This window comes from Amblyomma americanum, chromosome 1 (assembly GCF_052857255.1).
Source record: "Amblyomma americanum isolate KBUSLIRL-KWMA chromosome 1, ASM5285725v1, whole genome shotgun sequence".
In the NCBI taxonomy this organism is placed as follows: domain Eukaryota; kingdom Metazoa; phylum Arthropoda; class Arachnida; order Ixodida; family Ixodidae; genus Amblyomma; species Amblyomma americanum.
Window position 1 is genome coordinate 245,025,301 of NC_135497.1, and position 24,731 is coordinate 245,050,031.

Genomic DNA, 24,731 nt, shown 5'->3' on the forward strand with positions numbered 1-24,731 from the left:
TATGATTTGGTGCTGGCAAATATAACACAGGACAAATTATATCTATTTGCATATTCATTTAAGTAGTCGTACCGGTTCTTGACCCTCGAGCAGTTCACTACTGAAATGAAAGCGATATTAGTACACAATTTTGAATGCAGCGCAAACATATAGAGGACATATAATAGCCGCTACCGTCCATGCTGCAGTATGAATGGTCTGCTTTAGTTTACTTCGCTTTACCCGTGCAGTGCTTCTGTGAATAAACTTCACAACAACCTCGGCTAATGTTAAGGAGCCAACTGAGCTCATCTTATCAAATATCTTAATCCAGCTAAAACACAATGTCCCTGTCTGCAGTAGAATAAGGGATTGCAAAAGAAACTGTCCTGTCCCAAACGCCAAACGCCAGTATGCGGAGATGGTTCCGGTTTCAAGTCAGTTTAAGAACAAGTCACCTGACAATCCAGCAACACGTGATGTAGACCACAAACGAATAATTGAGGTAACACATGCAACGGATATTTGAACGTTTTCTTTTTTTCGAACTGAGCCTAATGCATCTAAACGTAGGTGAGAAATGCGCGTTGTTCGCACAAACTTTAGGGCTATCCGAGCTGTTGTATGTCAGTTACATTTCATTTAGAGCATACATACGCCTCGAATTAATAAACAATTATGCAACTAATTTAGACAATATCAGCATGTAAACTTTATATTTGATACTTTTCTGAATTGCACCCAGTTTTGTTCGGAAAACTATATTTCTACAGTTTTTGTACTGTTATTTACAAGCTCTATTTTTGAAAGTATTATTTCAAATTATTATGTTGTGAATACTGCAGAAAAAAAAAAACAGAACATCCATTGTGAGCATCCGCTTCGCATGCGGGAGGTGCGGGGTTCGATCCCCAGTGCCACGGGGTACCCACCGGTGATACAATGGGTAGAAGCTTTCCATTGCCTGGTGCTCGGCTTATTCATGGTGAAGTCTTTGGAAATGGGTCTTTGATCCCACCTTGAGCAAACGAAACTACCTTAATTGTGCCATGGCGCTCTTTGGCCGCAGATGTCCTTGCGCCATAAAAATTCACTATCATCATCATCACCATTCCTTCATTAAGTGCAATCAGAGGCACCTGCTCTGATTCAAAGCAAGCAAGTGAAGGCGAATAGCGCGCTTCCGTCGCAAGTACTGACATGACAGCCTTTTTCTTTTATTGTTCGCTCCCTTCTTCATTGTTCACGGGACCTAGAATTTATGAGGTCTGAAAAATATTTTAATTCGGCATGGAATTCTATATTCATGAGCAGTTTCAAACTTGTAGACCGGTACTGGAAGCACTACGACATTACAACGGCTGGCATTCTAGTTTCCTGTCACTCCTGTTTCGCCTGTAGTAATGAACTGAGAAAGCCACACTGCCAACTAGCCAAACTAAATGCTTTAACGTTCACTGTAGCAGAGTCCTTTCCGTGCTACTTGGTTCAATATAGATGCGAAGAAATAACCGGGAGTGATACGCGGACAAAGAAAGCGCAAAGATGTTTGCGTTTGCGAGCGTCTTTTCATCTTCTTCGTTTGTTTCTCGTTCTTTCGTCCTTAAACGGCGATGGGGCTAGTTATTTCATTCTTTTCGTCGTCTTCTGGATTCAGATCTTCTGCCGATTTCTTCATTTCTATGGCAGTCAGTGAGAAAGTAGCGCTTGGGAAAGAATAAATGAAACCTCGCTCGAAACAATACGACCTACGAGGCCCAAGCTGACAAAGTAAGTTTACACGAGTATATCCGGCTCATTGTGATCCGCACGTCGACGGTGCCAGGCTCATCTCCAGTTTAACATAGAGATTTCGAGCACGTTTTCTAAGCATTATTTGGCGCCTTTCGTTATCACTGTTTTTGCAAAAGGATAATATAGTGGTGAGCTTGCCATGACTGCAAAATTTCACTTACTGAATTTGGCTTACTTCTAAAAAAAATCATGTACTGAAGGAGCCGAGGACAAAACCGACCATGCTATTAGAGTTCGCCTTAGCCCACTCAGGCAACAACTCATTAAACAGTTAGCGCCGGAACCAGGAACTTGGAAGATGTGCAAGTTTATTATTATACAAGAAAGAAATTTGTCCATTACACCCAATATTTTACTTGAACCTGAACAGAACAAATATAGAAATGACCGCCGCCTGAATACAGCCTCTTGCTCGAGCAGTACGTCTCTTCTTCAGCGCTTGAACAATTTTTTGAATCTTAGCCATGTAATCCTACAGTTGATTCGATTTGCGATTTCTGAATCGAGCGGGGGATGGGATTTCACAATAAACTGGAGCGAATATTCATGTGACAGGACGCCCGTTCGTAAAGAATCGCGTTATTTATGAGTACGCTTTCGTGGTTCTCTTAAGTCTTCGATTTTTTGACGGCTTTACTCAAACCTAATTTCCCGTCCTTGTTCACCAAGCCTATGTTTCTTTACATTAACATCTTTCGCGGAGTTTCAGCGCAAAGGGTTTAGTTTTTCTTTGTAGGCAGGGCACTCCACCGAGATATTAGTGGCGTCACCCCGCACTAATAAGAGTAAACCATGTCTGTGCTCAGCCAGAGAGTGGCGGATTGTGAGAGTGTGTCATGTAAACCATGATATTTTGGACGTGAACTCTGTCGTGATGACGATCGGTAACGCTTTGCAGCCCCAAATTTGCGCCGCCACCGCCAGTTGGTTTTATTTGTCCCTTTGTTTTTGCTTAGTTGTTGTTTCGTTCCGTCTTAGAGATAAGAATGTTCCCCGCTGATAAAACATAAATTATGCCTGCGAACACAGCATTGTTTTCGAGCCAATGTAGAAACTTGGCTTGTAGACCCAAAAAAACATTAGCAGTCTTACATGTCCGCGAAACTACTTCCGATGCGCTCCTTTTACAGTCGGTAATTTTTTCCAACGTTCGTTGTGCTTTCTCGGACTCCATGGAAGAAGGCAACAACGGCTGCTTCTTCCTGATGTTCCTCCTGGGCTCTGTGAGCGCTTCGTGCGCCCACGCTCGAAGTCATCGCTGGGGCCGGCCGCGGTTCCGCCAAGTACTAGCTTACCAGAAAGCACAGCAACGACACGGTGGGTGCCAGGCGATCTTTTGTATTAGATTGCTTCTAAGGAATTCAACCAATCTTCTTCAATTTGTTCCACATATCTGTGAAATTAGCTCAACAGCACTTCGCCTTTATGAAGGCCATCTGAGCAACCTTCGCCATGTGTGAGATTAGCTCAACAGCACTTCGCCTTTATGAAGGCCATCTGTGCAACCTTCGCCATCTCTGCACTCAAGTATGAGCTGCTCTCTATAAGTATCTTTGAACATAGAGGTATATCAGTGCATGTTCCCGAGACATTCAAATACAAAAACAAAGGCTGGAGTCACAATCCTTACAAAGAAGTTATTTGCTTCTCTTCTTTCTAGTTCCGTTCGATCGCGGATGCATCATCCACGTAGCTCAGTGATTAGAGGTAGTGCAGACGCTGCAGAACAACACACCTACACAAGAAAAGCTTTGCATTGCGAAGCCTCGGGAGCACTGAAAATGAGAAATATCACAGATTTCCTTTTATAATCCTTCCAGCTAAGAAAATGAATATGTCACCACACGAAGAGCGCGTTCCGTTCCACTCTTTCAAGTAGAATCTAGGAACCCTCCTCGGAAAAAAGATGTTGACAAAATGCCGGGGGGGGGGGGGGGGGGGGAGGGACACTTAGGCTCCGCCTTAAGGCTCTGTGGCGGCAGCTAAATGGGTTAATTCCCTTAGATGCAGGAGGTCAATCTCTAAGATCCTCATACCCCCCCTAGCGTAGTTGGGTACCGGTTAAGCGATACGCCACTGCCCTGCGATGGCAGGTGCTCCCAGCGGTGGGCCTTGTTCGACCCAGGTTGCTCTTCCCGAGCGACCAATCAACGAGGCCGCCGCTGTGACTCAGTGGTTATGACGCTCGGCTGCTGACTCAAAAGACGCGGGTTCGATCCCGGCCGCGGTGGTCGAATTTTGATGGAGGCGAAATACTGAAGAGCCGTGTAGTGTGCGATGTCAGTGTACCAGAACCCCACGCTGTCCAAACTTCCGCAGCCCTTCACTACGGCTTCCCTCATACCCTGAGTCGCTTTGGGACGTTAAACCCCTATAACCCAAACCATTAATTTAACTGCCATCTGCCACGGTGGGTAGTTTGCTCACAATCCGGTCGACAGGTTGTGGCGACGCCGCAAGGTCACGTGACCTAAGTGGTCCACCTACCCTCTAAGATGTCTCTGGGGACCACCTGCCAGAGCCATGCCCGTCATTTTCCGCCCACAACGCCGATGCCGGCAACGCCAACACCGGAGTTTCTAACGAACAGGGCATTTAACGTTGATGCGTTAGGGTAATGAAATACACACGCACACAACTATTTCAACACAAGATCAGGTTTAGCCTTCACAAGAAAAGCAGGCTTACGCAACTTGCGCTTTGAAATGCTTGGTCTTCGTTGTGGCGGACGACGTAGGGCATGCTGGGGCCATTGCACGAAATAAAGTTGACCATTTTGTATAAAACCTTAATTTCTTCCAAATGCACTCTAGCCAGCCGCTTCTAACAAATCCCTGACGTGGTCTTTAAAGTCCTTCGGTGGCGGCTATTCTCGGAGCCAGTCCCGCGTCTTGTGCTGGTTTCTGTTCATTCCATGTTCTTGAAAAATTTTACAGGCAAACGCGCAGGAGTTCAACAATGACACCTACGGAGGGGATTGAATCGGTGCCTAGTGACTGAAATTGCTGGGGGCATAACGACTGGTTTTGAATGAAGGAAAGTCGCAGCAGCCTCCTCACTTTTGGCGGACACCTCAACCACGCCATTCTCGAAGATATAACGGCTGATGTCAAAGAGTAAGGAAAGAAATGGGCGCCTTAATTAAATGGCTGGAATTAATTTTCGATCACCTCGACATATTTAATGCGCACCGAGATCATATATGGGCGTCTTCTACGCTTTTCCGAAACGTAGCTGCCGCTGCCGGAATCGAGTGTCACGTCCTGGCGCTCAGCAGCCGAGGGCCCTAACCACTCAGCCGCCGCAGCGGGTGCTTGACGAGGAGGAGGGAGGCCCCGGTAGCTTTAGAGCTTGATCGTTTCTTCTCAATTTGGAAGATATCATCAGTAATTCAACTGCCATTCCCATCCGTGTTACCAGGGTGATCTGCTTTTCTTTCTTCTCTGACACGTCGCCTCGTTTTGCTCGTCCTGAGGCGCGCTCGATTGCAAGCATAGACTGGCAACACTACAGAGCGTTTGGTACAATGGCCTCAATGTTTTATCTGTGGTTCCAGCAGGCGGCTTGGATCTATGCGAAGTAATAAAATATTTCGAAACATATAGCCAGCACCCTGCACAACATTTTGCACAAATATAGAGCTGCTGACTCCTTCTTTCCGCCCGGTCGAAATGTGTGATTTTAGAGCGAAAGCTCTACTCGTCCCGTACAAAGCTGAAGGTCATGTGGCTATGAAACTTCACCTTCAAACCAGGAGGAGTGGAGGCTTGGCTCTGACGTCATTCCACGTGACTCGCCACGCCTCGCCACAGCTGCGCGCGTTGAGCCAGTGGTGCTCGCTCGCCTGCAAAGTATCGAGTCACGTGACTCGCTGCGCCACGCCACAGCTCCGTATGCGGAGCCAACGGCACTCTCGCAACTGCTGGAAAACGGGTGACGCTCAGTCGGCTGTGTAAAAGCGCGTGGCATGTGCTTACCTTCACACAAAGGCCATGCATGGGCAACGTGACGGAACTAGAGCTTCGAAGATGTATCGTCGCCGTCCAAGCCATAACACTGATATGCAATAAAGTTTAATCTAAGCTAAACCATGCCTAACCATGTTTAACAGAGCTTTCGCTCGTCTTACTATGTACAGCCGCGTTGAATCACGGCTAAGTTTTTTTTTCGTGCATGCATCCCCAAGGCCAGGCTGCGGCACCATCCACCCCAGGCTGTGATAGCTGAATTCCTTTGAGTCATGAGGTCGCGCGTTTCAAGTGAGCGGTGGGAACAGATTTAATTGCGGCTTGATCAGCAATGAATTCTTTTGCCGCCGAATCGGCGTCAGCATAGCGACAAAGAGTCACAGAATCTACTTTTCCTAAAAACAGAAAATAGACACACTTGTTCACAGTGACCCTTTAATCCTGCGCCTGATCTTGCCTAAGATATGCGCTGTCTTATTTTCATAGCATCTGCATGTTCTTCAACTACCGTTCGCCTTCCGATGCCGGCATGATCCTGCCTGTGAATATATGTGCCACATGAGGCGTGGAAAATTGCAACAGCAGCATTCTTTGGGTTCGCTCTCGGCAAATGTCAGGTGCGGTCGACGAATCACGTAACAGGAGGGAGGATGCAACGTCCGATGCTGGAGGCCTGTGCGAGGTCCGCGGCACACATGCGTCTCGGTCCCAGGATCAGCAATTAGACAGAAAAACCTTAGCGGCTTGCAGCAAATCCCTTGCCTGATGAGGAGCCATGCGGCTGCTGACTTTGGTTTTGTGCGAGCATCGTGGCAAAGTGGCCCAGTGCTTCATCACGTGATTCATTTAACTGCCACCGTTACAGTCAAATATGCTCGCGACTGAACCCCCGAACACGTTCTCTTGAATCGCTTTTTCTTCCACATCATCCGTGCACAATACAGGTTAAGCTAAAATTCCTAAGTGACCATAAAGGTTGAAAGGGCTTTCACGTAACATTACGTGGATGCCCTTTCAACTGGTTTTGCTTGCTTCTTTGGTGCGCCGTAGCGGGCCAACTTTGCTTTTTGCAACTTATGCCTTCGATGGTCCGCATAGCGCGCTATAAGAGCGCGCTGTCTAGCTTCCTCTCCTCACCATTCGTTGCTCCAGCGCGGGCGGGGCATAGAATGTCACCGTGGTACGTGCGTGACGGAGTGTGCTCCCCGCAGGCGCGATGTTTTCGAATGAAGCGAGAAATGGCCAAAATTTATTAAGCTACAGAGGCTAGTCAATGCGTTTTCGAAGTTCCCAGTACTCATGTGGCTATTACACACAGCCCGCTACAAGTCGCTAATTGCAATTAGGCACCTTTATTAGTTAACTGTTACCAACCAGAAAGTCAACGATTAGAATTCAGTTAACCAGTCTCTGCTTTCTAACGTCCGCTAACCCTGATATTTCTGTATATGCTGCGAAAAACATTTCTTTACCCCAAAGCCTTATTTTAAATATCCGTGACGGGCTTCCCTGAAACACCCATTTATAGTATCTAGTAGCACTTTCTTCTCTTCTCATGCCAGTTTAGAACTAACAAAGGGACGTGGTTATGTTTAGTGCTTAGTGGCTTTGGTTTATTGCGAGTGATATTAAATCGTTGCCGTGGTTATTTGTTGTTATTTGTTATTGTAAGGCGTCAAGACATTGCTGTTTTCTTTTTTTCTTTTGTGCTTATGGTTCATTGCTGCGAGGGAAGAGCACCAGCAGCGACAGAGAACAAAGAAGCGCAGTGGTGCACGCGAGAGGCGAAGCAGCAGCCATCGAATGCAGACGCGTGCCGAGACGTCTTGCGCCGCTGAGCTTTCATCAGAGGACCTGCGAGGCTCCAAGCCGACGCGAGTGCAGGTGAGTGGAAGCCGCTGCCATCTTGACGTATACGAGCCGCCTATCGAGGCTCTGCCTAACTCGCCTGAATGACCTCTCGCTTATCACGAGCCCCAGCCCCGCTTCCTATGCTCACTGCAATCCCGAACTGCGCAGGATGCTCAGCGTGTGTGTGTGTGTGTGACGCGTTGGCCATCAGTAACATAGGTGTCTATCACCGCCGCAGGTAACGTTCATGGCCGAGCGACTGCTGCGCAACCACCGGCTGCACAATATACGCAAAAGCGTGCAGCGCGCAGCGAGTATGGCGGGCAACGACGTCACCCGTTCGCCCTTCGAGTTCCCCAGCCTTGTTCCTCTGGGGCCCAAGCCGCTCGTCTACAGCGCAGATATTCCCGATACCGCCGTTTTCGCAAGCGCAGCTGGAGTGACCGCCTGCTTCACAGCCAGGCCTGCCTCGAGCCACGCATGTGTACGCCGCTGTTTGTCTCAATATTGTGCCCATTCAAGCGCTCGCTGTGCGAGCTCCTGGGCGGCTGGCTGGGCACCATCTGTGATATTCTCTCGCCTTTTTGCGCTGGCGTCTTCTGCCCGCATGGTTGCCGAGTGTGCCTGCAAAGCGGTGCTGCTGTACATTGAATGGTTCATCGCAGCCTCCTTCCTCGCGCCACTGCTCTCCTGGACCCGCCACTTCTTGTTCGCCACGGTCACTGGGAAAAAGCCAGCAGCCAGTGACCAAGACGGCAGCCGGGGCAAAAAGAATGGCACCGGTGCACAGGAGCGCAGCTGCTGAAATGAGCCGGCAGGAGCACAAGGCCACTTCTGTGACTACTTGTTGGGTCAGCAGTGGCGCTGCATTTGGCAGCTGCCCCTCACCTACGTGCCCCTGCTGTACAGGGCGGTCAAGCGGGTGTAAAGTCACCTGAACCTGTGAACCTGTAGGCCATGCGAGGAGCGCCATCTGTGCAGGACATTTTGCAAGTGATACGACTAGCGCAGCCTCGCCTTTTCCTGGCTCCCGAGAATGAACTACGGCTGCCTGGTGACATAATGCTACGCACGGTCCACTGATTCTCGTTTCGAAGGGAAACCGGGACCTGTTGATCGACTGCGAGAAACGCTTGTTCACTGCGGTCGCGCGATCGCAGTTCATATCAGCGTTTTTTACTGAGCTGAATGAAACTCTTTGTTTTCTTTCTTGATTTAAGTCGCTCCTTTTCTAGGGTCGAAAAGAAGAAAAATTTAGTACAGGCGCCGCCATCCTCGACGGTTTTAGCAAGCCAACTGCAGTGACGTCGAGACAGTTTCAGAGCGAAAGCTCCGCTCCTCCCCTACAAAGCTTAAAGTCATGCGGCCATGAAATTTCACCTCCAAACCAGGAAAAGCGGAGGCTTGGCTCTTACGTCATGCCACGTGACTCACTGCGCCTCGCCACAGATGCGTATGCGGAGCCGGCGGCATTCTCGCAACTGCTAGAAATCGGGTGACGCTCAGTTCACTGTATAAAAGCGCGTGGCGTCTGCTTACGTTCACACAAAGGCCGTGGATGAGCAACGTGATGGAACTTAGTGCTTCCACTAAGCATCGTCTCCGTCAAGCGGAATCTGATGATCTTCACGATATGGAAAGGCGTGAGATTGAATAACCACACTTAAGAGAGCTTTCGCTCGTCTTACTTGGTTCAGCCGGGTCGAACCACCGTTACATTTTTACGTTGTACTCTGCCAATCGGCTTCCTCGACTGAATATACAAGTCCGGAAAGTCTTATAAGAAGTATTTATAAAAAAAATTGCGCACTACAAAAAACCTTGTAGGAAAATATATTTATTTTCTCACGGTCAAAGAAAAAGTCATATAGACGCAGTTCGCTGACTTAATGAAGTGGAAAACAGTTGTCTTTGCTTTGGTCAAGATTTTCGCCAGACGGGACGCCAGCAGTCAATGATGGCGTTATCGGTTATAGTCAGCGGTGCTCAAAGAATAAGCGTGGGGTAGAAACGCCTCAAGATGCATTTCATCGTTTTGATAAGAGGAGTTGTCTTTGTCTAAGAAGAGCGTTCATCACTGGTGAGGTTGAAACCGCACGCGGCGGAGGCGTTGCGAAATTCCGTGATTTGAGCCCGCTGCGCAAAATAATGCAGTTGAATATAACATCCTAGCCACATTCGATTATCAAAATATGCAAATTAAAATCATTTGAAGTAAACACACATCGGTTGGCGCGCCCGATTCCCGGAGGCAGCGCGAAAAATACAGGCCTTAGCTGAAATGTTTCCTTTCCTCTAAGTGGGCAACGCAATGAAAGTCCTTCTGTTTATTGCGATATTTGGCTGGTCTTCTAGTACCGTAATTGAAATACAAAGTACGAAATAAAGCTAAGTCACCCAAGAACAGACTACCGCAGTCCTTGTTATTTTATTCTATCTTTCCCGTTGAAGCTTTTTTCTTCTTACTGACATTGATACCTGGCTTTCCCAAGGTTGTTGTGCTCTAATAAACTTAACTTTTTGCTTCAGTTCAGGACCAAGCCCTCCTCAATTTTGCGTTACGTCGTGTAGATAGCATTTTTACAACTGCAATATTTATTACCGGTTCGGTCGTTCGCTACAGCCAGACATACAAGGGCAAAAGAAAAGAGAAAAATTGAAGCTGCCCGTAATGAATATGGCCATAATGTGCTGGAAATGCACTCACCGTGGAATACATGGCCATGGCTCTTTCCTGAGGAAGAAAAAAAGACGAATGTTCTGTAAGTTTGATCAAGTTGTTATTGGGCGCATTGTCATATGCCCAATACAAACAGCATTTTTATCATGTGAATGATTGATGCTGATGATTGATGATTGACGCTTCTAAACTGTGAGACTCCAAATACCGCAGCGATCTTTTGTGTTAACTAAAGATAAACATTTCTTCTCTGGTAGATAAAATATGTACAACAATTTATTGGCGCAATTGCGCAGTCGGAGAAGATAAGTTTTATTGCACTCCTTTGCTGAAGTATTGATGGCGTTAAAAGGATATTGAAGACAACTTCAACTTTTGTTCGTGGTAGAAGTCAACTCCATGGCTCTTTCTGAGCACGATGAAATTTTTTCGGCAGCAGAACACGCTTTATTCCTGAGAATGTAGAATTTACTAATTTTCCCGCCATTCGTTTCACACTGGTGAGGTCTACACCAAAATGGATTCCTTGATCGCCGTCCTGAAGTGAATGGCGCTTCTTCCTAGCCTCAGGGATCCGTGCGTTAAAAACTGTGTTGACGCACGCAGTTCACTTGCGAAGTCTGCTGGTGATGCCCACAGCTCTACAGTCGTGCATAGATCTTCCTGGAGCGCTCAAGCTCCGTGTCGACGAGCTCCGCAGCGTGGAAAGCGACGTCAAGCGGCAGTGCCTGGTTCGAGACAGTGCCTGTCTGATTCCCAGACCATACTCAGAGGTACGCTGTCTCGAACCATGCGCTGCCGCTAGACGCCGCTCTGCGCGCTGCGTAGCGCTGACGGCACGGAGTTTGAGCGCTAGAGATAGGTCTGCGGACGACTTTACTAAAATTTTCGCTTCTTTCCGGTTCAGAAATCTCCATTTTCAGAGAACTTAGTGTCTGTTTCCTTAAAACGCGGTACTATATCGGTACAGGCCAACTTGCATTCGTCCTCAGCGTCCCTTCAATCCCTGCTTCTTGAGGAGTTGTCATGCTCCAAGCAAAAATCACTTAGACAATCTACTTTAGCATTCTAGTTCGACAATGAAAGTCGTAATTACGAAAGCGCGTTTTGGTGCGACTTGTTAATTCATCCTTCTTCCTATTTATGGTCTTTATTTTTCAACATTGCAGTTTGCCTTCATTTGTATGTTCAGAAACAAAACGGCCAGCAGGTAAATGCTGGAAAACTTTGCAAACAGAACTTTCTCAAGGTTTTTACAAAAGTTGTGCGGTCGCTAAAGGTAAAAAGGCTTAGCGACGTGCCTCAGTACAACAATTTGTTTTCCTGTCAACGCCTCTAGGTGGCAAAATAACTGAGTACCACTGCCGAAGACGTAAAGGCATTGACTTCTGGTAAAGTACAAACGTTTTTTTTTCACTCAACTTATCTATAGCAATAACGGATTTCAGAAGTTTCTATTACTATCAGCGAAGACGAATTCCTCAAATATTTTAACAATAGTGTTTCCTTTTCTCACTGGAACGACTTTTAAGCAAGGCAACAATTTTTTTTACCTACAATTTATTGACTGCAAGCACACTTACTTAGTTATACTTTGAATCTAAACTCCACCTTTTTCAGATCTTAAAAAAAAAGTTAGGCAAGCAGAGCACAACGGTGGGTCTAAAAATTAACATGCAGGAAAACCAAACTTATATTCAACAATCTAGCAAGGAAAAAACAGTTCACAACTGGCAGAGAGGTGCTAGAAGTGGTAAAGGGATTGTGACCGCTGATCCGGATCATGGCAGGACAGTAACAAGAAGGATAGGAATAGGGTGGAGCGCGTATGGCATGTTCTCTCAGATCATGAATGGCAGTTTACCAACATCCCTCAAAAGAAAAGTGTACAACAGCTTTACCTTACCGGTACTCACCTACGGGGCAGAAACGAGGAGGCTAACGAAAAGGGTCCAGCTCAAATTAATGACTACGCAGCGAGCCTTGAAAAAAAAATCACAGGTTCATCGTTAAGAGACCGCAGCGGGTAGAGTGGTAGAGGAAACAAACACAGATTAATGAAATCCTAATAAAAATGAATAGGAAGAAATGAAGTTGGGCAGGGAATGTAATGGAATGCAAGACAAACCGCTAGTCCTTAAGTTAAGGCAACGGAGTGGATTCCAAGAGAAGGCAAGCGTAGCAGGGGGCGGCAGAAGGTTAGGTGGACGGATGAAATTAAGAAGTTTGCAGGCATAGGGTGGGCGCAACTGGCAAAGGGCAGGGTTAATTGGAGAGACATGAAAGAGGCCTTTGCCCTGCAGTGGGTGTAGTCAGGCTGATAATGATGACAAAACTAACACTTTCTACAATACACACACTATAAGCCAAGCGTCCATGCTTTCCGGCGTACTAAATGACGAGCACATTGTCGGAGACTGAACGACGTCTTACCAGGTCATTCTGCGTGCACAGCCTCCGGATGATACAAGTGGTGTCCCGGCAGCTTAGATACTTTGCGGTGTCGAAAAACCTGACGTTCGACTACAACACAAAACAAGATGCTTAACCGCTCTTTCACATTATCACCATGAAAATAAATAAAATTCCTGTTTAATGACGAAGCATCCACAACACGGACCACGGTTCCGCATAGCATACACATAATAAGGCAAGAGCCCAGCAGAAACTTTAAGCCAGCCCATATGCATTTACTTACCAGGAACACTTTTGTGTACGAGTGCTGATTTTAAGCAATATTTGCTAAGAGCTACTCACGGGAACTCTTGTACGCCCACGGCTTCTGCGTTTTGATCCGATACGCATAATCCGCTACCGCTTCGATGAAATGACGAATCGCAGGATATAAAGATAGATTCTGGATATTTCTTACTGAGTTTAATTTCCCAGAAAACCCCTCCAAGTGTTAATGTCACTGTATTCATGTGTTTCAGCTAACGAAATCAGCTACAAAAATTCATTTTGTGTACTCTCCATCGAGTTATATTCTCTGGTATGAATTCTCCGATTCTCTCCTCTGGCCTGGCGTAGAGTAGTTACTGGTTGTAGTGGGTGCTTTTGGAAATTTCAACTCATCTCACTTTGTGTTTCGACACCATATAACCCAACCGATCCGTACGTTGTTGTGCCACAAAAGCTTCAAGTGGGCGCACGCGAAAATTGCCTGCTCATGGGGGCTTTAAGTTCACAGAAAAAAGCTACAAATTTTTACTGATCTGGTTAATCCGTTCTCAAAATTCCTGACGGATAGATGCTAAAAAAATTACAATAAGTTAGCTAACTGTCCAAAACATCGTTATGAGTTAAAGCTCCCCCTATAGCTGCGAACGCTCTCAGCTGAAATGTAGGAAAATTGTACTCCACAGGAAATGGCCTACCTTACGAAGCAGCGTGAACAAATAAATATATCTTTAAACCCGCCGCAGTGGCTCAAACGGTAAGTACTTTTTCAAAACCGTAGGGAATAGAAATATTGTAGCTTTTTTACCGAATCGAATATGAATAGTGCAGCTGAACACCGAATCGATTAAGGATAAAATATTTTTACGAATATTCGATACCCGTCAGCATATTCGTACAACATGGATATTCCTGAGAGACAGTGAGCCTCTTTGAGCAGAGTTTCAACATGGCGTTATAATCAACCTAGCAATTTATTGGTACAGCTGTAAAAAGGCGATACACTGATTTCTACTAGGAGGTACGCAACATTAAGTTATTATATTCACCTTATAACATCAAGTAATGCGCATAGAAAAATTTCTGTTTGGTACTGATGACGGCAGTGGGTAACCTAGCACCACATCTCAGTAGATGATTGGCGCAAGAGTTGCATGTGAGCCATGGCCAGCGAGATTAGGCACAAACCCCCGATTTCGATCCCTCCCTGTCTAAATACTTGAGAACAACTCCAATTCTTATTGAATTTCTTTTATCATCCTCTGCTTGATTCGTTCAGCGAATCGAACAGGAATAGATTCGACTCCAAATCCGAAAATTCCAAATATTTGCCCGCCCCTACTTAAGCAATCCTGCTGCCGAGGACGAACTCGCGGCCACCGCACATCTTTGAGGCCCAGGTACGAAAACGCGACTGTGCTGTACGATGCCAGGACACGTTCAAGTAATCCACCTGGTCAAATAATTCCGAAGCAAATTATTGTGGCGTCCCCCATGGCCAGCGTGTAACTTCGGGCATAAACCCTCGGCCCTTCCTGCATATTACCAGTTGATGCCATCCAAGTACAGGAGAAATCTTCTGATTGCGCGTGCTGATATTTACCTTCATTGTCCCTGATGCAAAACGCATGAGACGCTTGAAATGAGAACGCTTTCAAAGAGAAGTAAAACATAACCTTATCGTTAGTGGTCGCTGTTGTAAATGCCCAGGCAAAAGAAAAAGCTGTGGGAGTGAGAACTTCGTGGTCTCAATTTGATGCGTCTTTAGAGCATTGACGGCAACTTCAGACAGCTTGGTTTATAGATCTCGTATACCATTATTAACGCCACAGCGCGCTAGTCAATGGAATAACCTGCCCAAAGGCGCTATTTCGTTCCTTGTTTTCAGGCGGTTTAGTTCATCACCGCCCCATTCTGATCCGCTACGCCTCCCCCCTCCCCTGTACATTGTAATTCCGGAAGGGAAAAAGTGGTGGAATATATGTCTTACCGCAGTCGAGATGATGAGCCGGATGCACAGGACTTCAAACTTGAGCTGCTCATCGGTTTTATCTGCAAGAAAAAAAAAACATTCGACGCATAATGCACATATCACATTAAAACGAGTGAAGCCACATTGTAAGCTGTTTAGTGATAACCCAAAGTAGCTTTTTTGAATTAACGCCGTTCGGCCTCTGAATGCTCCATCGGAACACATTCACTTTAATTAAGGTTTTTGTTGTCTTTTGTACAAATGAAAACTACCCATGACAGGGTATTGACCACGGTTCTGTGCATTATACGTTAAAAAAGCGGAGTGCCCTATCACAGAAAGTTTTGCAAGCAAACAACTGCCTGGTGTGAATTTTTTGCGCGAATGCCATCGACATTCAGGGCGGTCAAATTTGCTCACTGGGCGATATCCTCCCTCAGTAGTGTTTTTACTTTACCGAAGTTGTTGGATTTAGCTTCTTATTAAGCAGGAAGTGGTCTGACCCTCAGACAATCAATCACAAACCAGTAGGCACCGAATGTCACACAGTAACCATATAGTTACAATCTCGTCAGCGCTTTCCAGCCTCTCCCTGCTAAGTGAGTGGTAGAGATCGTCAGCCTGCATACTCACCGCTCAGCTCCAGATGGTCAGCACAGCTCAGGGCAGCAAATGTGTCGAGCAGTGCAAAGACCAGGAATGCCTTCATCGTTCCTATCTGGACCTCGGTAACGGATGCAGTTCCAAGTGTTCCAAGTAAGGAAGTGCGATTGCCCAGAAAAAAAAGCAGCGTGCTGCATTTTATACGCATGAATAATTTGCCCCCTTGGTTTGGAATCCAGGCTCGCGCGCAGCCACATGCGTTTGAGCTCAGAGACATCAAAACAAGGCTCTTTCTCCGCTTTTGGTACAGGGTGGCGTAAAGATAAACCATTGCAACGCATGCGCGGTCGTCGACGCCGTCGGCAATATCCTTCCGCCCTTTCTGACACGCCGCCAGTATGAGCGGGCACGCGGCGCACCTGAAAGCAGAAGCCGCACATGAAGAAATCAAGAATATCAACCGATCGCCACCGGAGACGCACACGCCCCTGCCTTCTGGCCGCCTCCGCTGGTGGCGCACCGCCCTGAAACCAACCCCGCGCCTTTCCTTCTTGTCTTAGAACGACTGCTGCTGTATACGCTGAAGTGAGAGATTGGATGACCGGCTGTCTACCGAAGGTTAGATATGTCGTTGCGTTATTTCTATGCGCTCATGCACTGCGGCAACGCAGGTTCCTTTTTATTCCTCTTTTTTTACTACCGCTCCGTTTCCACGCCGCAAAATGCGCGCCATGAGCAGCTGACCGATTCCGAGCAAGGTAACTATATGGTGTAGCTTGGTTTTGTGGCCCTTTCCTTATCAGCTGTTTTCTAAGCTATGAAGTGGAAACAGTCGGCGTGATGTGTAATTATTGCTCTCGCCCGATTCTGAAATGCAGCCTCTCTCTGCTAGTCTGCGTAGGTCTTCTTTCCCAACAATTTTTTCTTAGCGGCTGGTTTCATAGTTATGTTCATTCAGTTGACAGCGCCAACAGGCGTCTGCGTGATAGCTTCACGAATCCTCAGCATTTGTTCGGACGGGGTCTCGCCTTACGATTGTTTATCACCTTGCCCCACATCCACTTCAGTGCAATTGCTGAATGTTCTAGAAGAAATATTAATGTCTAATTTTGCAAACTCGTTGACCACGTTCATGACTTTGGTATCTTTTTTTTGCATTTCTCAGATTTGAATGTTACCTCATTCCGATTCTTCAGTGCGTCAAGTATGGTAGCTTTCAATGATAAAGCGTAGCAGGCAGGGTGCAGCGTAGTAATATCATTTAGGACACATTTATGAACCCATCATCAACATCACACAGTCGCTCATCTCAAAACATAATGATAAACCTTCATAGGTGCGGCACTTTGCCTTCGTGCTGGCTTCTCTAAAATATTCAGAGACGTTCGTTTTCTTTTTCGCATCATACGCTATTTTTCTGTCAGCCTCTGTAAATTTCTGGTTTATTTCGAATACATAAATCAACTTCTAAAACAACGAAGTGAAGTAGCGAGTGACGTAGAAGACAGCGGCGCTTTGCAAAGCGGTTTGCAGCCACGATTAGAAGCGAAGGCCTGGTGATCACTTTTCATGCACACCCACCTAATTTGCATTGAGTAGTGCGATTTCTGAAGCTCTCTAATTCGATTCGTTTATCGGTATTAAACGATTGTCAACCGAAAGGGCAAATGAAAGGCGAATGTATATATATATATATATATATATATATATATATATATATATATATATATATATATATATATATATATATATATATATATATATATTTTTTTCAAATAGGGAGTAGGAATATCGAAATCAGACAGTTCACATATATAGCCTCGCCTGTTTTCCCTCAAAAAGGCGGCTGCAGGAATACGGAGCGATGCGTGGAACAAAAACAAAAGCATTACATAAAATATCAGGTCATCGAAGTGGCGTTGTCAGTCATTTGGCGCTATTTCTACTAATAACACGAGTTGCTTGAATAATTAGGCAACCTATTATTAGAATTAAAACACTTTTAGTCACTTTAAATGACGCTTAAAATCAGTCCAAAAAATGAAAGTTGGAGAGGAGAGCCGGCGCCTTTGAGTCTATTCTCGGGACTGAAGAAAGCTGCATGTCTTTATTTCAGTATCGTTGCACCAGCCATTCAAAAACGCCTCCATCATGACTTTTAAATAGGTTATTTTGAGCACCCTATCATCACGTATCTCTGTGAGTGGGTTAGCTTTATGTTGGTTGCATGGGGCACCTTTTTGTTTAAATCTTTGAATACATTTAAAAAAAATACACGCCATGACCATCATGAGGACATCAGAAATATGAGGCCAAAGCAAGCAGCTGCGGCAAACCGTGCAAGGCGTATGTGTGTATTATATGTGTAATAAAATATAAGGCAATTTCAGTGTATATTAAGACAAGTCGTGGGCAGTTTTTTCTAAGGGTAGACTGATGATTAGCGTTTTTCAAAGAACGAGATTCACGTGAAACTGTTAAAAATCAGTGCCTGTTCAACTGCAAAGCAATCGACAAAACGGTGTGACAACAGTTACCACGCCCCATTGCGTAGGTGTAGCCGGACACCCTTGCACCCATTTTAGGGTTTTGGGGGGGGGGGGGGGGGTGTCAGGGTGGGAGTTATAAACACAGGAGTGCAGTCGGAAATGCGCAAATTTCAGAAAATATATAACTGCTATCTCCTGTTTTACGCCCGTTTGAAACGTGTGCTAAACTTTCTTCGTTCGCCATCAGTCGGTTTCGGTAACTGAATATACAAGTTCAGAGAGCCGCAAAAGCATAAACTAAATTATTCGGCATACTTCCTGAACATATAAGTGCTCAGCCACTTTATGGCATGCAGTGGTTATAAAAAAAAAAAGAAACCTTGCAACTGAACATCAAAACTTTTTGCAGGAAAATATATTTATTTGGTCTCGTGAGGAAAAAAAACGCAACCAGGCAGTTCGCTGGCGTCTATGGACGGAAAGCGGGGTCATAATAGTTGCCTTTGCTTTGGTACAAGATTTTCGCCGGGTAGGAAGCCACCAGTCCAGCATGGCGTAATCGGTCCCATTCAGTGGTGGTGTCCCGCGCTGGGGTCGCATGCGGTTGCAGCGTTGTGAATTTCCGTGATTTGAACCCGCTGCACAAAAAAAAAAATGCACTTGAATATAACATTCACATACCAAAGCCTACAGTATAAGTGGCTTATAACTTCAATTTTTGATTTAAGGCAATGCCAAGTATTTACTTCGGCCGTCGTGAGCGCCTAACATATATCGGTAGAATAGTTGGGGAGCGGGCTAGTTGGTTGATCATATTTGATGAAACAGCGCAAGGGACGAAAATGCGTACAGCAGGGCACAGACTGTCTACTCTCTGCGCCCTTGTCCCTTGCGCTGTTTCATAATACTTTGGCAGCTGGACAGGGCAGGTGTTAGATAAATGGTTCATTCTTCCATCTGTGGTTTATAGTTACCGAGTGCCTTCTTTTTATTGCTGTGCCTTGCGAGACTTGCAGTACTTTTGTTAATATACAAAGTACGAAACATAATGAGACCACTGAATGACAGGCCACCACATTACTTGCTGAGTTATTTTTTCCAACTTTCCCGCTGAAGCTGTCCTCTTCCTTACTGTCATTGATATCTTGGCTTTGCAGAGGTCGTTGTTCTCTACTACACTCGAACTTCCCATTTTCTTCTGACCGAAGCGCTGGTCAGTACTGCCATTTGTCTCATAGATTGTGTTTCTACTCAGGCAATCCTTATTAATCCTGAGGTCATTGACCAGATGGAATTACAAATTCAAGAAAGAAAAAAGGAGAACATATAAAGCTGCTCGTAATGTCTAAAATCCAGAGTGTAAGAAACTTACCGTGAAATACTTGGCCATGGCTTTTTCCTGCACAAGAAAAACCAATAAATACTCTAAGTTCATGAAAGTGTAACCAGGCGCATTGTCATGTGTTCAGTACTGAAGCATATGTTAGGTATTTTGAGTGCATACTGTTTACAGTATGTGCTACGAAACAAACTGCAAAATTACAAATCCCGCAACCAATGGTCTTAATGTTAACGAAGCGTATACATTCCTTGTCAGGCATCTGTCGTTCTCAGCATTTCATCGGAACAAACGCGCAGTTGACCGCGGTAAGGTTTATTTCATTGTACTGTTCAACCGTAAAGCGCGTTAACCTCTGTTATTCGCCAAGTTGTCATAATAAGAACAAAGGTAGCTTAGAAAGAAATCACTATGCATTTAGTGCGATTGATGAAAGTTGCAATCGTGAAACCGTGGATTAGAGTGGCGTCTGAATGTTTGTTGTCTTTTTGCTTGCAGTTTTCAAGTTTGCATGCTCACCTCCCTTTGGAGGTTAAGCAGGAAACAAAAAAGCGCTCGAAATTTTAAAAATAATCTGCACCAAGTGCTTACTATACTTACGCATTCAGTAGAGAAAAAAATTAAACTGCGTGATGTACGTCGATAAAATACTTTTCTTTGACCTGGGGAAATTCTTGCGGGCCAATCCTCTTGACGCACGGCATTTCTTTTTTTTTTCCTCGCAACTTACACATCTCGGTCGCCCATTTAGGAAGATTGTAGTCTTCGCAGCATAGACGCACTTCTCAAATATTCCCAAACTACTGTTACTCACTGGAGATACCTTTCAGCAACGCGATGATTTAATCAACTACATTTTAGTGAATGAAAGACTTTCTTAATAGATATTTGAGCTGAAACAGCGTCTTTAGCGGTTCTTAAAAAATGCTTGCTTTCTAGTATACGCACAGCCGAAGCCAAGCGTCCATAATTTGGGGCTTACTAAATAACGAGCGCAATGTCGCAGACTGAACAACATCTTACCAGGTCATTACCCACGCACAACCTTCTGATGACGCAAGAGTTGTCTCGGCAGCGAAGATCCCTCGCGGCGTTGTCGAAGCTTTGGATCGCCTACAATGCAAAATCAAGTGAGTTAGCGTCTCAGTCAAATTGCCGCAATGAAAACATGTAAAATTTGGACTAAACGATTTCGCATATACAACATTAACACGATTCTGGATATGATTAAAAAGTATTCTGCCAAAGCATAGCAGAAACTTGCAGCCAGTTCGAATGCCCCTGCGTGCGCGTAGCCTTGTAAGATAGCTAGTTTCAAAACGTTTTTTGTTGTAGTTATAGACGTGAGTGCCTCTCTCGAGGTCTTATGCATACGTGATAATATGCGTAATCCTCCTACCGTTTGGAAACAATCAAGAATCGGTGTATTTAATGTTGAAATCTAGATAACCAGCAGGAGAGCTTTATTTTCCCCAAAACATCCCCTAATATTATTTCCAATGGATACTTTCGGTCCTGCTCATGAGCCACAAGCGTTTATTCGTTTTTGCCTTCGTCTATCTTGGTTTCATTCTCTGGAATATACCATTTCATTCTCATTTCCGGGCTGCCATCAAGAAATTACCGGTTGTAGGGAGTGTTTTCGAGAATTTCTCGTCCTTTTCCTTAATTTTTTAAGTATCATACAATGTGTCATGTGATTGTTAGTGTCATAAAATCATGTTGCTTGTAATAAAAGGTTCTTCAAGTCCACTTGCAGATTAAGCTGTATATTTTTGCTGATATTGACAATCCCATTTCATCAGTTTACTAAAAAAAATGCGAAAAATTTCTTTGGATTCCATCAAACCAACCAACACGTTCTTAACAGCTAAAGATCCCGCTAAATGGCTGGGCCTTCTCTCACGTGAAATTTCAGCCGTGGAGGATAGATTACCAGTCATACCGTGCTCAGAGGATCACGCCTTCTATTCCCTCGTCTAGGATTGAAGTGCTATTACGCGAAACCTTAGAACCCCGCTCCATTAGATGCATCTCTCGGAGTGAATAACTTCAATAGATACAGATCGGAGCTTACTTTGCTTAAAGAGGATAATAGCATCGGCACTCTAGCGTTTTCGCTTTTTAAGGACTACGTAATAAAGTAGCCTGAATAAATAGATATCTGTTCGTAATAACCGCGCTGTCTCAGGGGCTGAGGCATTGCTATTTTGAGCACGTGACTGTGGGATCAATTCGAAGCCGCAATGGTTGCACTTCGATGGGAGAGAACTCCGCAAACGCCCGTACACTGTGCGACGCCAGTGCATTTAAAGAACCTCATGTGTAGACGAAATTAATATACTGTGAGCATGTGCAAATATTTAACTCCCTTCTTTTCTGCTCGAAAATTCATTAGGAGCATTAGTTTCGAAAGGCTTTCAATGAGAAGTAAAGCATATCTTTGGGATTACCGGTTCCTGTAAAAAGCTGCAAGCAGATGAAATCACTGTAGACATGATGCATGCGCGGTCTCAGTTTCTTGCACCTTTTTGTGAAAAGACCGAATATTTCGCACAGATTCATAGCTAACCCTCGCATAACAGTGTACGAGTAACCGGAACAAATCGCCGACATGATCCGCGTCTTCCCTGGCTTTCGGGAGCTTTTCTTCATTGGCGCCCCACTGTGACCAGCTACGCTCTTTCCCTGTCTTACTGGAAAGAAAGCGTAGCGGGTGGAAGTGCAGAGAAAAATTAAGGAATATAAGAATAAGTGTCATACCGCTGCAGAGATGGAGCGGCGGATGCACTGGAGTTCACTCTTGAGCTGGACGTCATTTTTATCTGCACAGAAAAACATTACACACATAATGCATCCAACCAAATATCAAGTCTACACTTCTGCATCCTCATTCTGAGCACTGCTGAACTTTCGACTGTCTGAGATTGGCATTATTCGTTATGATTTCTTCTTCTACTATGCCCACCGTCTTCTTTTAAGCTAAGAAATCGGTAGGTTATTTCGCGCGCTTTAGCAAGTAAAAGAGGACAGGCCGCGAAAACGTCTCTAAAATTGCTGTTGTTTTGAATGCCTGCGTCAATAAATGTGTGATTCAGGTACATGTTCAACTTTCTTGGACAAAAATTTTAAAAAATTTGAAATATGTAAGACACTTTCACGGGAATCTTGAAGGTGATGGTCCATTCTTCTGATGTGTAGCAAAATCTTTCTTTTAAAGTGTTTGCATCAATACGAAGGGTTAACACTGCTATAGAATGATGGCAAATGCATTAATAGAAGAAAATGCTAGACTTCAGTCGGGTAACCTGCTGATATATTGATTGTTACAGTGAAATCTGACATTTTATGAAAACAATTGCGTTCATAAACGGCTTCCCGGTCAAAAATGCTTTTGTACGGAATTATTTGCTATGCTGCGCATTGAAATTTCGATCAACGTAATTTCAGTCGACCGCTGGGTCTTCTGAAACTGTGTTACCTCTTTACACGGAGTGCTACATTAAGATTCTTCTGAGGCAGCAAAATATCCTCTTCAGACAATTGGTCACACAGCAGTAGGTACGGAAAGTCACGCAGGGACCAAACAGTGACGACCTCAGCAGCGCTTGCAGTATTCAGTACACATCCTAAGCCTGCATACTCACCGCATAGCTCCAGATGGTGAGCAAAGCTCAGGGCAACGAATGTGGCGAGCAGCACGCAGACCAAGAATGCCTTCATCGTTCCTATCGGGCTCTCCTCAACGGGATGCTGTTGCAAGTGATAAAATGAGAATGCCCAGAGAAAACAGCGTGCTGGCTTTTATACACACGGGAACGTTGTCCACATTGGTTTGCAACCCGAGCCCGCAGGCAGCCAGTTGCGTTTGAGAGACAAGAAGAAATGACATCAAAACAAGGCTCCTTCGCCGCTATTGGGCGCACGTGGCGTCAGGACAAACCGTTGCAACGCTTGCGTGGTCATCCACACCGTCAGCAATATCCTTCCGCTCTTTCTGACGCGCCGCCAGGATGAGCGAGCACGCGTCGCATCTGAGAGCAGACGCCGTACGTGAGGAAATCAAGGATGCCAGCCGATCGCCACCGAGTACGCACACGCCGCTGCCTTCTGGTCGCCTGCGCTGGTTGCGAGACGCCCTGAAATAAACCTCGCACCTTTTCTTTCTCTCTAAGAACGATTGCGGCAGTTTTAGCGGAATTGAGAGGATGGGTGGCCTGCTGTCTGCCGCATGTTATTTATTTATTTCGTTTTTGAGCTGTAAGTGTGTGATTTACATGCGCGCACGCGCTGCGGAAATCCGCGTTCCTTGTTATGCCTCTCTTGACTCCTGCTTCCTCATTTTTACACTTCTTTCCAGTGTGTTTCCAAGTTTTCTACATGGGAGCCGTTTGCAGCTGGCCGATTGCGAGTGAGGTTTCTCAGCCGTGCATTTATCTTGTAATGATCCTGCACATTGATCTGTGTATCTGTATTGATCTCTATATTGATGCTGAATATCGGTTTCCTGAATTATGCAGTAGAAACAGTCGATGCGACGGGTAGTTATTGCTCCTTTCCGCTTCTTTATTGATGCGTCTCTGTGTTGAAGTGCGCACGTCTTAATTTTCATGGAACACTGTCTTGGTAGTTAGTACCATAATTACGCTCGTGATTCAGAGCGTACGCTGGTATTTGAATGATACTTTTGCTATTTCCTATAAAATATTTTGTCGCAGACTTTGCCTTATGATAGCTTTCACCTTGCGCCTTCAGTGATATTGCTTACAAATTTAGAATGAATAATAATTTCATGTTTTACATATAAATTAAGCGCGCTGACTTGTCTGGGGTCTCTTTTTTGTACTTCTCAAATTTTTATATCACCTCAGTGCGGTTCCTTAACCCGTAAAGTGTGAATGGCAAACCGTGGCGGGCAGGCTCTACCTTATGACTTTCAATTAGCTACAATTTTGCGCCCTTCATTAGCGGCAGTCGGTAAGTCATCTTATGACCCCACGATAAGTCGTCATACTGTTACTTATAGCACTTTGTTCTTATGCAGTTGTGTTTTTGTCTCATCGGGCGCTATTTTTCTGCCACACCGGCCATAATTCTACTTTCTTCAAATACTCTGATCGACTCCTGTGAACAAGTAAGTTAAGTGCTGAGCGATAAAGAATACTGTGGCGAGAAAACATTCCTGAGCGGAGCGGATTCCCGCGAAAGCACCTCTAGCCACACTCCCGGGGTTTCAGTGGTGTGAATCACTGTATGTGTGTGAAGCCTCTGAGTAGCAAGTGTAACTGGCCCACTGGGTCAGTGGACACCACAACCTGCGCTGTCAGTAGGCGTTGGGGTCCACCTACAAATTAAAGCAGTTATGCACCTTTCCTTT

The 24,731-nt window shown here is 45.2% G+C and overlaps 1 protein-coding gene across 2 annotated transcripts; it reads right to left on the bottom strand.

The window, feature by feature from the left end:
- Positions 1 to 9,446: 9,446 nt before the first annotated feature.
- Positions 9,447 to 23,420, bottom strand: LOC144114872 (antimicrobial peptide microplusin-like). 2 transcript variants are annotated; one of them, XM_077648874.1, is made up of 5 exons: positions 23,002 to 23,420; positions 22,118 to 22,179; positions 20,378 to 20,467; positions 19,388 to 19,414; positions 9,447 to 9,728 (listed from the first exon to the last, which is right to left on the bottom strand). In XM_077648874.1, the coding sequence occupies exons 1-5, from the start codon at positions 23,075 to 23,077 to the stop codon at positions 9,651 to 9,653; spliced, it is 333 nt and encodes a 110-aa protein (XP_077505000.1). In that variant the 5' UTR covers positions 23,078 to 23,420; the 3' UTR covers positions 9,447 to 9,650. The 2 variants fall into 2 exon arrangements, with proteins under 2 accessions (XP_077505000.1, XP_077505001.1); XM_077648875.1 differs by lacking the exon at positions 9,447 to 9,728 and adding an exon at positions 18,421 to 18,653 and having other exon boundaries at positions 23,002 to 23,152.
- Between the last annotated feature and the right edge of the window lie 1,311 nt (positions 23,421 to 24,731).

Bases quoted from the DNA above. Each gene is read 5' to 3' on its own strand.
- LOC144114872 (XM_077648874.1), bottom strand. From the start codon at position 23,077: ATGAAGGCATTCTTGGTCTGCGTGCTGCTCGCCACATTCGTTGCCCTG. The intron at 19,415-20,377 runs GTAAGATGTTGT...TTTCTTGTGCAG, and splicing joins TGTGCGTGGGTAATGACCTG to GAAAAAGCCATGGCCAAGTA. The intron at 9,729-19,387 runs GTAAGTTTCTTA...TATTTTGCGCAG, and splicing joins CCATGGCCAAGTATTTCACG to CGGGCTCAAATCACGGAATT.